The sequence below is a fragment of the Cyphomyrmex costatus genome, unplaced genomic scaffold (assembly GCF_001594065.2).
Source record: "Cyphomyrmex costatus isolate MS0001 unplaced genomic scaffold, Ccosl1.0 scaffold1827, whole genome shotgun sequence".
Classification (NCBI taxonomy): domain Eukaryota; kingdom Metazoa; phylum Arthropoda; class Insecta; order Hymenoptera; family Formicidae; genus Cyphomyrmex; species Cyphomyrmex costatus.
The window spans coordinates 119892-136739 of NW_017275855.1; the positions used below are offsets into that span (position 1 = coordinate 119892).

The 16848-nt window shown below is 36.2% G+C and overlaps 3 protein-coding genes across 3 annotated transcripts; 2 read left to right on the forward strand and 1 right to left on the reverse strand.

The window, feature by feature from the left end:
• Window positions 1–1499: 1499 nt before the first annotated feature.
• On the reverse strand, window positions 1500–3082 carry Fbxl7 (F-box and leucine-rich repeat protein 7). Its single transcript, XM_018537840.1, has one exon. The coding sequence runs from the start codon at window positions 2969–2971 to the stop codon at window positions 1613–1615; it is 1359 nt and encodes a 452-aa protein (XP_018393342.1). The 5' UTR covers window positions 2972–3082; the 3' UTR covers window positions 1500–1612.
• A 3405-nt stretch (window positions 3083–6487) lies between these two features.
• LOC108772313 (cytosol aminopeptidase) lies at window positions 6488–15929 on the forward strand. The gene is made up of 8 exons (XM_018537832.1): window positions 6488–6571; window positions 6908–7023; window positions 13286–13449; window positions 13782–13956; window positions 14170–14497; window positions 14572–14840; window positions 15009–15187; window positions 15331–15929. Exons 1-8 carry the CDS (start codon window positions 6488–6490, stop codon window positions 15555–15557), a joined length of 1542 nt encoding a protein of 513 aa, XP_018393334.1. The 3' UTR covers window positions 15558–15929.
• On the forward strand, window positions 7952–10120 carry LOC108772312 (E3 ubiquitin-protein ligase RFWD2). Its single transcript, XM_018537831.1, has one exon. The coding sequence runs from the start codon at window positions 8001–8003 to the stop codon at window positions 10041–10043; it is 2043 nt and encodes a 680-aa protein (XP_018393333.1). The 5' UTR covers window positions 7952–8000; the 3' UTR covers window positions 10044–10120.
• Window positions 15930–16848: the final 919 nt, after the last annotated feature.

Here is a 16848-nt window from a genome sequence, read left to right on the forward strand (position 1 = left end):
GAATCTCATTCATCAGAATGAAAAGGAACGTGCAGCATTCGACTGAGTAATGACATCACATGAGAATTATCTGAGTTTGATACAAATAGAAAGCAACTACATATATATAGACTTATATTTTAGTCTATAAGACGTTACGTCATTTTTATTAACGTCGTTCTGCTAGTTGAGGCAATTTTTTGTTTGTAATCTTTAGCTTCCAAATAACAGAAAGCGCCGATTCCGAAATAATATAGCATCGATACATTTTCTCTCTGAAAGATTATTATGGATTACATATTTTATTTTTAAACCGACAAAAAGAGCTAAATCGTAAAATGAACGTCATCTCGCTTTTAATAATTATTTAGATATTAACATTTGTTTATCGATCACGAACGAAACCAAGTTTGAATTATTTTACACTTTCGTATAATAAACACGCGTCACTCATATTCGCCATTCAAAATTTTTAAAAAGCAGATACGTATTTTATGATATACAAAAATGATTATCAGAATCGTGATTTAAATGAGAAAGAGAGTGTTATATTTAAGTTTCTTTAAAAATGTATTTATATACATATAAATATTTTTTCTAATATACTTGATATATATTGTGTATTAAAATTACCTTTGTTTCGCAACCGTGAGTTTTCAACAACATTTTGTTTTGTAAATTATTATAAGTCAGAAAAAAAATTAAGATTAAAAAAAAATTGCATTTTGTAAGTCTTATATAAATGTTCAAATCACAGTTTTATAAAAATTTTTTTAATGAAATTTATTGCAGTATAATTAACTTTTTAACAATAACAATTTTTTTATGATATAAATTAATGATAAATATAAAATTTGTCGCGCGAAATTTTCTAAAATAATTCAGTTTAACAAGGACTAATTTTTGCATATTTCTATGCAATTTTGTACATACTGCACATGCCATGTAGTTAATCTAATATTAATTCCAATGGTGTTAAGAAATGAGAATATTTAATACGTTATCATTATTACAATAAATTACAAACCGTTGTTACAGAATATAAACGATTAATTATCAATACACAATGCATTAAATTATGAAAACAATAAATAGTACGCGTGACTTTTGAAAAGCAAGATATATGTATATATTTTTTACAACCAATCGTGAAATAATCTTTTTACAAATATATGAGCAACGAAATAATGCTTGTTAATAAATAGATTGCATAGATGATACAATTATCAATCTCAAAAATTAATAATTTACCTTCACTGTTTTTTTTTTTCGTCGCATCCTATCAAAAATAGCATTTATCATCGCACAAACTTTGATTAAAAAATTAGGTTTACAATTCTCTATAAACTTTCGCTATATTACACTCTGGCACTTGAGATTAGTGTTACAAGATAATCAAATATCCTGAGAATATTCAGAGAATATCTTTATAAATTATACTATAGAGAATGTATATTCTCGATATATATCAATATAATTCCTATTTTTAATATTCTCAGGATATACTTCAAAGTCCCTTTTCCAGAGAATTCATCGAAATATTCTCCTCTTCGTACTTATTTTCCGAGAATATGTCCACGTTGCTGCTCGGCCAGTATTAATATGGACGATAATTAATGTTAATTGAATAACATCAGCTGGAGAACCCAGGGTTAGTATGTTCTATGACGCAACGTCGGCAATAGCGTTTGACCGCGCGGTAGCCGACCCACGTGACTCTGGAGCACTCGCCGATGTTGAGTTGCCGCAGGCCACGCACATAGTAGGCCAATGCCTCGAGACCAGCGTCAGTGATTCTCTCGCATCCGCACAGGGACAGCTTCTTCAGGTTCGGACAGCCGGTAGAAAGTGCCTCGAGAGTTGCGTCGCCGATGTCGCACTTGCCTATGTCCAGAGCGCGCATACGCGGACAACCGCGTGCCAGGGCGATGGTCGCGCTGTCGCTGAGCGCCTCGCAACCACGGGCGTTCAGGTAGCGCAGCTTGTAACAATGACGGGCGACGACCAGCAGACCAGCGTCGGACACGCGGTCGCACTTGCCTACGGAGAAGTAACGGAGCGATGGGCCGAGACGTGCCGCCAGCTCGCGCACCCCGAAATCCGTAACTTTCACGCAATCCGACACCGACAGCTGACGTAGGTTGGCGCAGTAGGAAGCGATGGTGGCCAAGCTGGAGTCGGTGATGCGGCTGCATCTACGTAGGTAAAGACATCCCAGGTGCGGCATGCGCGACAGGCTCAGCATTAGGCCGGAATCCTCGACGCCGTGGCAGTCGCTAAGATCGAGCGACTGCAGTTGTAAAATAGTGGTACGACCGCAGGCACGAGTAACATTAGGACAGCCAGTCAAGTCGAGCTCTCTGAGATGAGCACAGCTGTCCAGCACGGTGGTGACGTTGGCGTCGGTGACTCGACGCGAGTGTCGCAACACTAGAGAGGTCAGATTGAGGTACGGCAGTTGAGCGAAGATGCCGGGCAACCCGGTGGCACCTTCCAGGACCAAACGACGGACACAGGTGTGACAACCACGGCGCGTCAACGCGTTTAACGCCGCGGTGGCATTCTGTGGATAACGCACCTCGACCTCTCGCCAGAGTGTCGGATGCCACGCGATCTCCCAGAGTCGTCGGCAAGTCTGCGCCAGGGAACAACGGTCACGGGTGTCAAGCCAGCTGAAGATCCTCAGCAGCAGATTGTCGTCGAGCTGGCAGAGGTCATTGACGACGACGTGATGAACCAGATGATGCTTAGGCTGCGGTAGCTGTTGCTGCTGTTGCTGTTGACGAGTTGGCGTGCTGGATACACCCGGGGTTGACGAGGACGATGATGACGTAGTGCGGCAAGCATTATTGTCGAGGGTGTGGTAGCCCAAGTCGATAGTATCCGCACCTGGTCGATAAACGCCGACCTTCTGCGACGAGTAGCCTCCTCCCCGTTCAGAGCCGCTCTGCTCCCCGAAACTGGGAAAGAGGAGTGGGCATGATCCTTCCATTCCATGCTCCGTTCTACAATTTAGATATTCATTGCAGTACAATCATGTAATTTTTATACATTTATATTTCAAGTAGAGGTAAAAATTGTTTGGATCTGGAGAAGGTTTTATAGCAACATTTACGGATTTGTTCTTAAATAAACACACAGTAAAAATAACATTGGCTCAATGTTATCATTTCCTATTCAACAATATAACTGTTATTTACAACTTGTGTTATATTACACACACACATATTCTACATCTTACCATTTTAAACACTATTATTATTACTATTATTATTGTTACTATTCTTATTCTTATTATTATTATTTATATTGTTGAGTAGGAAATTATAATGTTGATGTAATGTTATTGTTACTTTTTGTGTTTAGTAGATTTTTATAGATTTGCTCTCACACACAGAATAAAAATGTAGACATATTTCTTGGAATTAAAGCACTGCAAATTTTAACTTAAAATTTTACATTTAAAATATTTGAAATTAACAATTAAAATTACAATAGGAATTGTTTTGGAATTTGTAAACAATAATCAATCATAGTGTAAGGGCAAAGTAAGAGTCAAAATAAATTAATTAAATTTTGGAATTTGTATCTAAAAAATACAGAAAAAATTCAAATTTTACTTGCTTAATTATTGGCCTGTATGTTATCTATAATAACAACATATGTCATGATGTAAAATAATTTACGGATAGTATTATTCTTCGAATTTACGAAGCTAAATGTGAAACTACCGCAATTCCACTTTTCTCGATAGAATGACTTTCGTCCTGCCTCAACGATAAGTTACGGTATTCGGAAAAAAAATGTTGCCACTGTAAAGTACGGATTCTCGAATTTTGCGCGGCCGTGGGTATTTACAGATTACAGGGCGCGAGTTATGGCACGGGGAGGGGCCTTATCGACGCGTCACGACCGTTTACGGCACGGCTTAACGTGCAAATTTCACAATTAACTCACAACGGGATGCTGGACGGGAGAGTCAGCGACCGTGCGTGACATCACCGAGCAATATCGATCTATCCGCCACCTCCTCCATGTTGATCCTGCATTCCAACTCTCAAAGCAGATGCGGGGCCCGAGCGCGTTTCACTCGCAAATGCATCGCTGAGGATCAATGTTGCTGCAGTGCACGGGGCGTGGCAGAGAGAGAGAGAGAGAGAGAGAGGGGGGGGGGGGGGGGGGGGGGGGGGGGCCCGAAGGACCGCGCGAAAATAGAGTCCACGCTCGACGTTCGCGCTCGCCCTGGAATCCACGAATTCGTCCAAATTGTTCGTGCGGCCGCCGAGAAACGTGCGCGTTTCGCGTTTCGCGAACGGAAAATCCGACATATGACAGGACTCCCGACACACTTACGGGGCCCCCCAACACACAATCGTGCATTCCCTCTCTCTTGTTTCCACGACCAGGGCCCCTGAGGCCCCACTCCAGTCTCCAAGTCGATCAACCGGGACTTCTAGCGGGCCCATGATGAAAAGTGCGTTGCGAAAAGTGCTTCGCCTCGTTGGAGACGCATATAACTCTGTGTGTTGAAAGGTTTCGCATGAAACCCGATAAGCTGCTTGATAGATAAATAAATAAATCGAATAAAATTTGTATAGAATAAACGAAATAAACGTAATAAATGGTAATAAAATAAATCGTGTACGAATGCGAAAATTTGGACAACGATTACATTGGTAAAGTGGCGATGTAAGTTATACTCTTAGGTGGGCCATCGTGTCTCATTTCAATATATATATATAGGGTGTCCCATAATTCATCTAATGGATTTGGTGGACAGACAGAGCGAACTAAACTGAGAGGAAAGTCTTGTACCATTTTACAATTTTCGCAATAGTTAACGAGATATTAATGTCTAAAGATTACCGAATACGCGCGTCCACCCGGACTACTATATATAGATAATCAAACTCGAATGATAACGTTAAAATTACAGTCTTTAATAAAAAAAAAATATATATGTATATATGTTTAAAATTTGATAATACTCGATTTTTATTAAAGACTGTAATTTTAACGTTATCATTCCACTTTGATTATCTATAGAGATAATAACTGCAGAGAAAAAATTGTAACTATTGAACAATATATAAGATATATAGCATTAGAAGTATGCGTATACTTATTTATACAGCATTTATGTGATAAAAAATCACGAATTTATAATAATGTATTATTTAAATATTTTATTAATTGTCGATAACGTTATTGTTCTTTAATTATCCCCGGGACCCCATTGACAGTCACGAAAATATTTGCCCAAGACCAAACGTATAACATATATAAGTACCTCGTTGGTGTCGTGGCATATTCTCCTATTTCTTCGCTGGAAATATCCGTGGACCTGCTGGTTACGTAGTTCAACGTACACGCATATAGAGGCGTTAGTAAATTTTATTTTAAATGCATAGATCATGTCCACTCTCAAGCTTTCTACAGTTTATGAAATTGCTATAACGTATGTGAACAAAATGATATTCACTGATGCACAAATTACAAAAGTAAGTCATGTTTATTTTTTATTGTTGCACTAAGTTGCATTAGAACTTCCACTCTCGCTTTTACCAAATTTCAAACATATATATATTTCTTCCAAAGTAGTATTAAGTATAAAAAGTTCGTACTATTTTATCAAAATTTGGGATGAAGGGGGTCTTCTTAATACTTCCCCTTACATTTTAAGAAAGGTATTTTTACACTTCGACATATATAATATTACAGATCGAAACAAGAACTTAAATTATAATGAGCTCTTCAATTTACGTCAAAGCCATAATTGATTTATAATCTTATTTTAATATATTTTATCGTTTACCCGTCTTAATCATATTATATACTTTGTAATATTAGTAATGACTTGATCGAAGTCTATTTCATATATTTATATTTACTTAACTGTTATTTATAGACAATAAATCCTTTCCCAATAGGAGAACGAGACAATCAAAATAATGTCAATATACGACGTACATACATTATTTTGATTGTTTCGTACTCCTTGTTGGCTTGTTTTAAATATCAAAATTATAACTAACCCCCTTCTCTACATACTTTATTTAATTAAAAAATATTATTGATAATTTTGAAACATGTAAAATATGCGGCAAACTGACAATGAGATATATGTATCTATCCGATATGTCACGTAAAAATGTAACATAATTCCAATCGAATCGTATCCATATTGCGTGTACCAAGTAATTGTGAAATTCATTATCGTGTTACAGTAGTTACTAAGAAAGAAAAGTAACAGAGTTATCAGTAAAGTTTAATCAAGAAATAACTTGTAACTGTAACACGATCTGAAAGTTACAGTTACAAGCAACGAGACAACTTCCATTCCATGTTTTTCTCATTTATAATTCGCGCGGTTTACATTGCGCGACGCCGACGATACCGTTGATCAAATCCAGCCTATCAGAATCGTCGTTCCGCCGTGTCGCCGTCGTGTGCGGCCTGCATGATGATGGTATATATGTATCACACCTAATGCTCTTGGGAACGAATTATGGCATTGTCTTTTATCAGGACTGGAGCACTGCAGTACGGAAATTTACACTTGCGTCTGTTAGCCAACGTATCGACCATGAAGGTAATATCGCGTGATTCTTTCTCGTCGATTAAAAAGCGGGCACCGAAACGGTTTGCTCCTCGGGAAACGGATGAGATATGAAATTCCTCGTGTGGAATCTCGGAAAATTCGAACAAGCATATAATGCGACACGATGCAATCCGTCGTCGTGTGCAAGTGCAACATATCTTTGGGCGTCTTATCTAAACTCTTTCCTGTCGACGTCAATAATTGAACGTCGACGGCGGTTTGATATTCCGTATTTCTCGGATAGATTTTACTCGTCGATGATCTCGTTCTATTATTGTCCGCTTCCCCCTGACATACTTATGCCCTTTTTTTTTTTTTTTTCCGTAGACGGGATTGGTATTGGGTGTATACGAAACCGAGAGCGAGGACAACGTCGTGCTTACCTCTACAGCGACCAAGTACAATGAGCTGGTTAACGGCAAGCTGTTGAAAAACATTCTGCTGTAAGTCTCAACGCCCGTTATACCTTTTATCACCGCTGTAAAAAATCTCTTTTGTGCATTCGTGCGATTTTAGAAACGGCATCACACCGTAGCGCCGTTCTGTGTTAGTATTGTATTATTTTTTTTTTTTTATCTAACAAGGCTGTATCCCTTGTGCGTCACTGTTGTAGAATATACTTGCCAGATTACTCTGCCTTGACTATTTGGACACATGTTGACTCGACGCGTTGAATACCTTCCAAATACCTTTGTTTATTTCTCCATATTGAACCCTTTCTTCTCTCAACAAAGTTAATCTATGTTTCTTCATGTGTGTGTGTGTGTGTATGTGTGTGTGTGTGTGTGTGTGTGTATATATATATATTTGTGTGTGTGTATGTATGTATGTATATGTATACACACATACTCTTAGCGCATACTTTATTTAACAAGCGTGTACACTAAGTTATAGTACAATGATATGTACAAGAAAGCCCCTTATACATTGCACTTCCAAATTGTTTCACTTTCGTTTGATCATACAATATAACAATATGTTTAAATCTTTTATTCATATTTCCAGCCTGAAACAATTGTTATAATGCTGCCTGAGCTTTATCTGACATTGAAAAGTGCTTTCCCTTTGTTATCTTAAAATTGTCATATATGAAGTATCATTTCTGTTATTAAAAATTTTGAATTTTTCAATGATAGTCTTGCGCAACACGAGCTCACTGGCATTATTTTCATTGTTTCAGGAGTGACTAGAGTGAGAGACGGTATTATACGCATGATATGAAGCGCAACTTGCTCCGCACAAGGATATCCGGGAAACACGCTGCGCTTTATAAATGAAAATATAATACTGCCTGATTTATATATTCTTTTCGACGATTCAGACGAAATTGAATAGGAGATTTTAAGCTGTTAAATCGTTGAGTTAATTAACCATCACTGCTTCAAGACTGACACAAGAATCGAGTAGAGTAATATAAGTAATGTCGACTCCTGGCGACAGTAATATGGGGAATGATAGCAGCGCAGGGAGCAGTGGTGGATTAGGCGACGGTAGCGGCAAATTTAATAAGCATCCGCCTACAAATGTGCTGCAGAGAATGACTGGGATATTAGAAGATAAGAGCAATGATTACATGTGTCCGATTTGCTTCGATCTTATTGACACAGCGTATATCACACGTTGCGGACACACGTTTTGTCATCATTGTATTGTAAAATGTTTAGAGATTAAGGACCGTTGCCCGAAATGCAGTTTCACGTTAAGCGAACAGGATATTTTCCCAAATTTCCTATTGGATGAGCTAGTTTCCAAGTATAAAACAAGAACTAAAGGTCTCGCTCAGCTAGGCTCATACGCGGATAATGGTAGGCACAGAGCGGCGGGTAACGATTCATCGGCACCGACATCTGACGGATTGAGGAGCATTGTAGCAGCGGAGAGCGCCAATCTCACTCTACCCGACGTAAATGTGATGTTGGAGGTGCTGACTCAACGAAAACATTTGCTCGAGGCAGAGACTTGTACGGCACAAAACAAGCTTTTACACGAGTTCCTCAAACACTTGCTGCAACAAAAAGAAGAGCAAAAGAATCAATTGCAAAAAGAAGTGGCGTTGATCAAGAAGGACATGGAGGAAGTGGAGAACATTCTGAAGGATGTTCAGAGCAAGTGTCCACGGGTAGAGGACGTCAAGAAGGCGAGTGAGAACGATACCGCACAAGTGTCAGCCATTAGACGAGAGATGCTCGGTCTTATAGATATAATAGACTCAAATATGATAAAACCTAGTGAGAAAGCTACCGACACCTTCACCAATCCAAGTGTCAGTCAGCCCGGTGGATCGACGCTAGCCATCCGCAGAAAGAGGCTGCACGCTCATTTCGACGATTTTGTTCAATGCTATTTTGACTCTCGCGGCAAAGAATTGCTACTCGGTCAGAAAATACAGTCTCAGAGCGAAGCTCAACAGCACGGCGGAGTGCACAACACGAGTTCTGGTCTAGACATCTTTCGCGAGAATCTCGTCAAGTTCTCAAGGTACAATTCCCTTCGTCCACTGGCCACCCTCAACTATTCGTCGGATCTCTTCAACAACTCAACCATCGTGTCCAGTATTGAGTTCGACAAAGATAACGAATTTTTCGCAATCGCCGGTGTTACGAAACGTATCAAAGTATTCGATTATGGTGCGGTTATTCGAGATACCGTCGACATTCATTATCCCTGCGTTGAGATGGTTTCTAGTTCCAAGATTTCGTGCGTCTCTTGGAATTCTTTTCACAAGGGAATGCTTGCGTCCTCGGATTACGAAGGCACTGTAACGGTATGGGATGCGATGACCGGTCAGAGAACAAAGGCGTTCCAAGAGCACGAGAAGAGATGTTGGTCGGTCGATTTCAATGATGTGGATACTAGATTGATCGCATCCGGCTCCGACGATGCCCGAGTCAAATTGTGGGCATTAAATACCGATTATTCCGTGGCGTCATTAGAAGCGAAAGCAAACGTATGCTGCGTGAAATTTAATCCACGCAGCTCATGTCATCTGGCATTCGGCTCTGCGGATCACTGCGTACATTATTACGATTTGCGCAACATGAAGGAAGCACTGTGCATATTCAAAGGCCACCGCAAAGCCGTCTCTTATGTCAAGTTCATCAACAAGGAGGAAATTGTATCAGCCAGCACGGATTCTCAGTTGAAGATGTGGAACATAAATAATCCACTTTGTTTGCGATCGTTTGTCGGGCATGTGAATGAGAAAAACTTTGTCGGACTCGCCACTGACGGCGATTACGTGGCCTGCGGATCAGAAAATAACGCATTGTACGTGTATTACAAAGGATTGACGAAGCAGTTATTCTCGTACAAATTCGATGCCGTTCGAAGTATATTGGAGGTACAAGACAGAAGAGAAGAAGATCTGAACGAGTTTGTATCTGCGGTGTGTTGGAGGCAGATGTCTAATGTCGTAGTAGCCGCTAACTCTCAAGGAATTATCAAAATATTAGAACTTGTTTGAGACAAGTAGGGAAAAGTAATTGAGCGGAGAACTTAACTGATTATGAGTGAAACGCATATTCAATTACTATAAATTAAAACGGGTCTAAATAATAAAAAAAGGTAACCAAACTAGAAATATATAAGAATATATAATAAGACAAAAATTTTACTTTAAGGAAAGATCTGTTGCTTTGGGTTTTTATAATATTTTTAGCCCGCGTACTTAGACCCTTTTTATTTTATGGTATCTCTCTTGTGATTATTTTAAGCGCCAATAACAACGAGAAATCACGGAATCATTCTAAATAGCGTAATTATAATAATAACGCGTAGTAAAAATTTTTACTATTAAAATAATCTGTAGATCAAATCGATATAACGTTAAATGATGCATCATCGGCGAATAAAACTATTGCAAACGAAGATCTTTGATCCATGCTCAATATACTAGAGAGCACAAATTTTCTCTAAACTATATATGCTATGTGTATAATTCAGAATTTACATTATAATTCTAAATTATATGCCGTGTGTATTATGCGTATATAATTAGGAAAATCAGTACTGTTAATAATTACACTTTCGTATCTTGAATCTATTTTCTAATCTAATTTAGGTGTAATTCTATCTCAACAGACTGAATCGTAATGATAAAAGGTTTTGCATTGTTATAATATATTCAAAAAATATATTCCTACGTATGACTTATACGAAACGATCTTTCGTAATTTTACGTTATCGATACTTAACATTTGTCGGAGATACCATAATTGTATGCTTGCTGATTGTATTTTGTGCAGATATACATGTATGCACGTACATACATATATCTATATATATTTTTAAATATGCTTGTGTGATGTAAGAATGGCTTAATACAATAAGTATACAGTACTTTTGGAAGCAGCAGTTCGAATCTGCAAAAATTTACAGCTGTGTATGCATGTGTTCGAAAGTGATTTTCCAATAACGCTTTTTAATGTTCGAATAATGATTATTTTAAATCTTAATCTCCATAATCTATTCTTAACGCAAAACTTAAAAATGATAAACATATTTGATAACAGCACAATTTTTTTTTACAAAATTTTCATAGTAAATCAGAAATGTGCACTTGTTTAAGGCTCCTGCCTACTCACTGTAGCCTCCTTAAATGTCAAAAGCGACAAAAATACATTTAAAAAATTCTTGCATATATTAAAATATATTTCTTAATAAAACATTTGTTATCGCTAGAATAGATTTGTAAATATATCGAAAATTGTTGTGTTAGTAAGTACAGTATATAAGAATTTTCAAGTTTTTATTATGATGTAATTAATAACTAATCATATATAATTACAATCATATATATTTAAAATTAAATTTCTTAATCAGAAAACAAAACAAGTTATATGAGGCTAGGTTTATGCTTCAGGTCTTATCCCTAAAATCCTAAAATTTAGCCAATAAAGCCGCCAGTCCTAATCGAAATCTGTATTACATTGGCTGAATTTTGAGATTTTAAGACCGAGGCATAAACCAGATATAACAATTGTTTTGAATTTAATTCTACTCCGAAATAAAAGGAGTGTACGATATATTTTACAAATCTATAAATGCAAATATTGTTTTATTAAAAAATATTTTCATATTAATATGTATAAGGAGCCTTAAGATTTCTAAAGATTGGAAAAATTGAAACATCAGAAATCATTAAAACTAATACGTATATATATTGAAATGTAATATAAAACTGATATATATATATGTAACTTCGACTGGCAATCGTATACAAATCGTACCTGCATTTTCTTAGAAATCACTAGTAATTGCAATATTTCGGTATTTTTAATATCGAATAAAATATCGATATTTTCGCTGCCACGTGATAGAAACATTAAAAAAATTTTTTGCATTTTGACGAAATTTGTAGCTTAAATTGACTTGATATCACATGATTGCACAATCTTGTAAACACAGACGTGATAAGTAATCATTCACCTCAAATATTTTTTACATCGATAAAGGTATATGTAGATAACGATAAAAATATTTTTATTGAAACTGACTTACGATATTTCTTTACTGGATATTAATTTTTTTTATTGATTACATATATTATCGTCTTTATGTTTAATTCTGCTGTTAAAAAGTTTGTAATACTACGTTAGCTTAATTGAAACCATGAAGGAAGGTATAAGGAGACAACAATCAGTCTCGCCAGTCTACAAAACAAGGACCCATTTTAGGTTTCGAGTTCAGTTTTCGATTCTCGACACTCGCAGCGCTCGTGAATTTAGTAGTGTTGCGCATAATGAGTGCGAATAAGAGAAATGATCATTTCTCTTACTCGCACTCATCAGAATCGGAAACTGAACTCGAAACCTAAAATGGGTCCACTTTTATTTTACGGAGTGGAGTCTCCTTATATCTTACTTCCTGATTAAAACATTGAATAATTGAAGAACATAATTAAAGCAAAGCAATTATGTTTTAAGTAACATGAACATTGTTTAAGAAAAGAAATTGTACAAAGGATAAATAGAGGAATGAAATATATTGCAGTAAGAATAATATTCACATAAATTTTCAGAATGTGAAAATGAGTAGATTTTAATTCTTTTTTTTTTTTAAATAAAATTGCTCTTGTCATAATATCAATGAATCTATGATTCCTTTTGCGGTTAATATGTGTCTAATTATATGTAAATCTATTTTCTATTAAGTTATTTTACTATGCAACTATGCCAAGTAAACCCCATGACACAGTCACATTACTAGTTATAGCGTTATTGTACATAAAATTTATGAAGTTTATCAACAGATTTCATTGTATATTATATCTTAAGCTGCTAAATAGGTTGTAATGATCGTTTCAACAGTGTTAGTGAAAACTGAATGTGAAACAGTTCCGTAACATAATGTATCGACGTTGATACTGTAGCTCAAAAAAAACAGCAGTTGTGAATTAATGTGTAGCTATATTCACCGAAGTGAGTAATTGTAAATGTACCGATGTATAATGTATAACTGGATGAAAAAAAGAATATTCTAGAATAAAGAATAGTATATTTTTAGAATATATTTTAAAATCGCAAGTACACCATACAAATAATGATGAATGTCAAAAAAATGCCTAGATTTTATTGTAATTAATAAATTTCTGAATTTGTGTCTGAATATTTTTGTCTACTAAATGTGTTATTATCGCATATCTTTCCTCATAAATTGTTATGATCAAATTTTTTCACTAACTTTGAACGAATGTTTGCGCTACAGAGCAGGACCAAAGATCCCTAAAGGTCATGCTAGAGTGTTTTGGGATTTGGATGGAACAGATTACTCCGGAATCGCGGTAGTTGGACTAGGGAAACAAGGTCTTGGTATTAACAAACTTGAGGAGATTCACGAAGGGAAGGAAAGTGTACGTGCTGCCGCAGCAGGTAATCTTTCGTATTCAAATTATATATCATATAAATACAGTCATTTCACTTTGTTATACTCATATCTTTTTAGATAGTATTTTAAGCTCAATATACCAACATATATGTGTATACTAAATTAAAACAAATTTAAAACACTGTATTATCTTATTAAATAATATTAATTTCTTTTATATGCATTTAAGATTATAATGTAATTATAGTTGTTTGTGATATACAGGATGGTTTATCCATTTTTTTTTTAAACAGATTGTAAAGAAAGATTGTTAAAAAGAAAATTGTATTATTATAAAATATTATACATATATTCTATTAAAATTTTATCGTTCTAGCGGGATGCCGTGCACTAGATGATGTCGAGATAAAGGATATCAAGCTAGAAACGCTAGGAGACGCGGAAGCTGCCGCCGAAGGAGCTGGTTTATCCACATGGCTTTATCAAGGATATAAAAATGAAGAGAAGAAAAAGAAATTACCAAAGATTTCGTTATACGGAGAAGAAGGAGAGTAAGTAATATTTCTTTATGTTTATAAAAATGTTAAAATTGAAAAATATAGACCAACAAAAAGAACACAAAGTTGTTGATACAGCGTTTATACGCAATAAAGTGCATATTATTATTACTCCTTTATTCTATATTAATTAAATAATAAGTACGTTTTACAATGTTTTATACAACGATTTAAAATACAAAATTAATAATTTATTATTTTTTAAAGGGCAGAATGGCGAGTTGGTATTATTAAAGCCCAGGCGCAGAACTGGGCTCGCGAGCTTTCGGACACGCCCGCGAACCTGATGACCCCAACAATATTTTCGCAACGGGTTTTTGAGGTTTTGACAAATCTCGGGGTTGACGTACAGGTGCGCGACAAAAGCTGGGCCGAGCAGAAGAAGATGGGTTCGTTCCTTAGTGTGGCGCGCGGTAGCATCGAACCACCCAAGTTCCTTGAGATCATTTATAAGGGCGCTGAGAATCCGAATGAGTCGCCGATAACGTTTGTTGGCAAGGGAGTCACTTTCGATGCCGGTGGCATCAGTCTTAAGGTAGATCGCTCTTTCTCTATTTCTAGAAATAATTAAAGAGGAAATGAGATTTAAAGGTACATGATTGCTTGCAGCCGTCATCGGAGATGGATGAAATGCGCGCTGATATGAGTGGCGCCGCCTGCGTGGCCGCCACCATCCGAGCTGCAGCGGAGCTTAAACTGAAGAAAAATATCGTCGGACTGATTCCGCTCACGGAGAATCTACCGTCCGGACATGCGACAAAACCAGGAGATCTAGTGCGGGCGATGAACGGCAAGACCATCATCGTAGACAACACCGACGCAGAGGGCAGGCTGATTCTCGCTGATGCGCTGTGCTATGCTGAACAGTTTAACCCAAGGTTTGCTTGAAATTATAAGTTTTTTTTTATTATAAGTTCTTTTTCTATCCTAAGTTCTGAACTGATGATGAGTTATTGTATGCATTGTATCATATTTTATCAATACTTTCGGCAGAGAAATTATCTAAAATAATTATAAACAGATAAGTATCTTCAATCTAAATACAGATGTATCTTGGATATCGCTACATTAACTGGTGCCATGAGAGTCGCCTTGGCTAACTCCGCGACTGGAGTCTTTACCAATGACGGCAACCTTTACGAAACTCTAAGAAATGCTGGTACGATAACTGGCGATCGAGTATGGAGATTTCCTCTGTGGCAGCATTTCACGGATGAAGTGACGAGTGAGTGATTCAAAGAATTTATGTACACGTTACATTATCTGTAAAATAATCTTATTTTAGAATTTTTTTTCTTTATATTGTATATTCATTCTTTATCATCTCCAGATTACTGTTCCGTTACTAAATGTCCTAATAATTTTCAGAAAAAGTCAAAGGTGCTGATATAAATAATATCGCGAAGTGCAAAGGTGGTGGCTCGTGCACTGCCGCTGCATTTTTGAGGGAATTTGTTACCAAGGATACGCCGTGGATGCATCTGGACATAGCTGGTGTCATGGGTCCTGCCCACGACGAATTACCGTATATCCCGGCTGGAATGACCGGGCGTCCAACACGTACGATTATACAATTCTTACAAGCGCTCTGTTAAACGGTCTGCAGGTGGTCATTTTACGTAACTCTTACACGTCAAACGTGTCCTTGTAATTTTATATACATATATGTAAAAGTTTACACAGAAGAATATGTATATAGAAATATACACACACATACATTTATATATATATATATAGGGGAATTATGCCTAATATGGACAGGATTATATTGGATCCATTCAATCAGACTTGAAATAACAAGGTTCAGAATGATAAGGTGATAAAACGCATAAACAACTTGTCGCAGGCCAGTAGCAACATTTTTTAAATCTTATTGATAGATAAAACCAGACTCATCGGTCAGGTTTCTATGAAAGTTTAAGACTAAAGATATTGCAAGTTGAATGTGTGTGTGTACTTTAACGCGATTAAAAAATTATCTTTAGTATCAGCAATGTGAATATTAAATAAGCTGAAACTTGAATTGAATGTTACAAAATTTACAATAACAAATTCTAGCAAGGATCGTGATTTCTGCATGATATGAAACTTTGCCATTACTATAAGAACGTTAGAAAATGTATACAGGATGATATAATCTAATCGATTATATTATTGACAATTATACACAATCCTTGGAATCAAAATTATGATACCTCGCCATATTGGGCAGTGCCTACATCTTTTAAGTTACCACTTCTTATACGATTAAAATATATAATCCGTAAAAGTAATGTATACATGCGATGGAAAAGGTATGAAATAAGAATACTTAAAACATCTACATATGAAAGCTGCTCATTTAAAAAAAAACAATGTTCCCATTTGTCAAAGGCATCTCTAGATACATTCTGTGTGTGTATCATGTAATTTAATAATTATGTATTCGTTGCATTTTAACACATACGAATTTTTATAAAACTTATCAAGTTATTTCTATTAGTAAACCCTAGCTCTTTGAACACATTTTTATAAATCACAATACTTGATTTATTTCATTAAAGAAAAACATCCGGAAAACCATTTTTTTATCTATTAGACACTATTCCCCTATATAAAATATACAGTTTCCATTACAAATTGAAACTGATCACCCTATTTTATACATGTGTCTATCACGTTTAATCACAAAAACGGTTTTAAAAATAAGTTTTATACAACTTTTTACAATTTTGTACAGACGAATTGCTTTCGTATGTTAAAGCTAACAATGAGCTTTTCTTTTGATAAATATTATTGAAGACCTTATTATAATCAGGATTTTAAACTAGCTGGAATAGTGAAAATAAGGAAGCGTGCTCTATATATGTATATAATTAACATTCGTATTAACTACATGTATCTACA

What these genes read in the sequence shown, in the direction of transcription:
- LOC108772313 (XM_018537832.1), top strand. Translation starts at nt 6,488, where the DNA reads ATGGCATTGTCTTTTATCAGGACTGGAGCACTGCAGTACGGAAATTTA. An exon ending in TTATACGGAGAAGAAGGAGA is followed by an intron (nt 13,957 to 14,169) that starts GTAAGTAATATT and finishes TATTTTTTAAAG; the next exon opens with GGCAGAATGGCGAGTTGGTA. An exon ending in GCTGAACAGTTTAACCCAAG is followed by an intron (nt 14,841 to 15,008) that starts GTTTGCTTGAAA and finishes ATCTAAATACAG; the next exon opens with ATGTATCTTGGATATCGCTA.
- LOC108772312 (XM_018537831.1), top strand. Translation starts at nt 8,001, where the DNA reads ATGTCGACTCCTGGCGACAGTAATATGGGGAATGATAGCAGCGCAGGG.
- Fbxl7 (XM_018537840.1), bottom strand. Translation starts at nt 2,971, where the DNA reads ATGGAAGGATCATGCCCACTCCTCTTTCCCAGTTTCGGGGAGCAGAGC.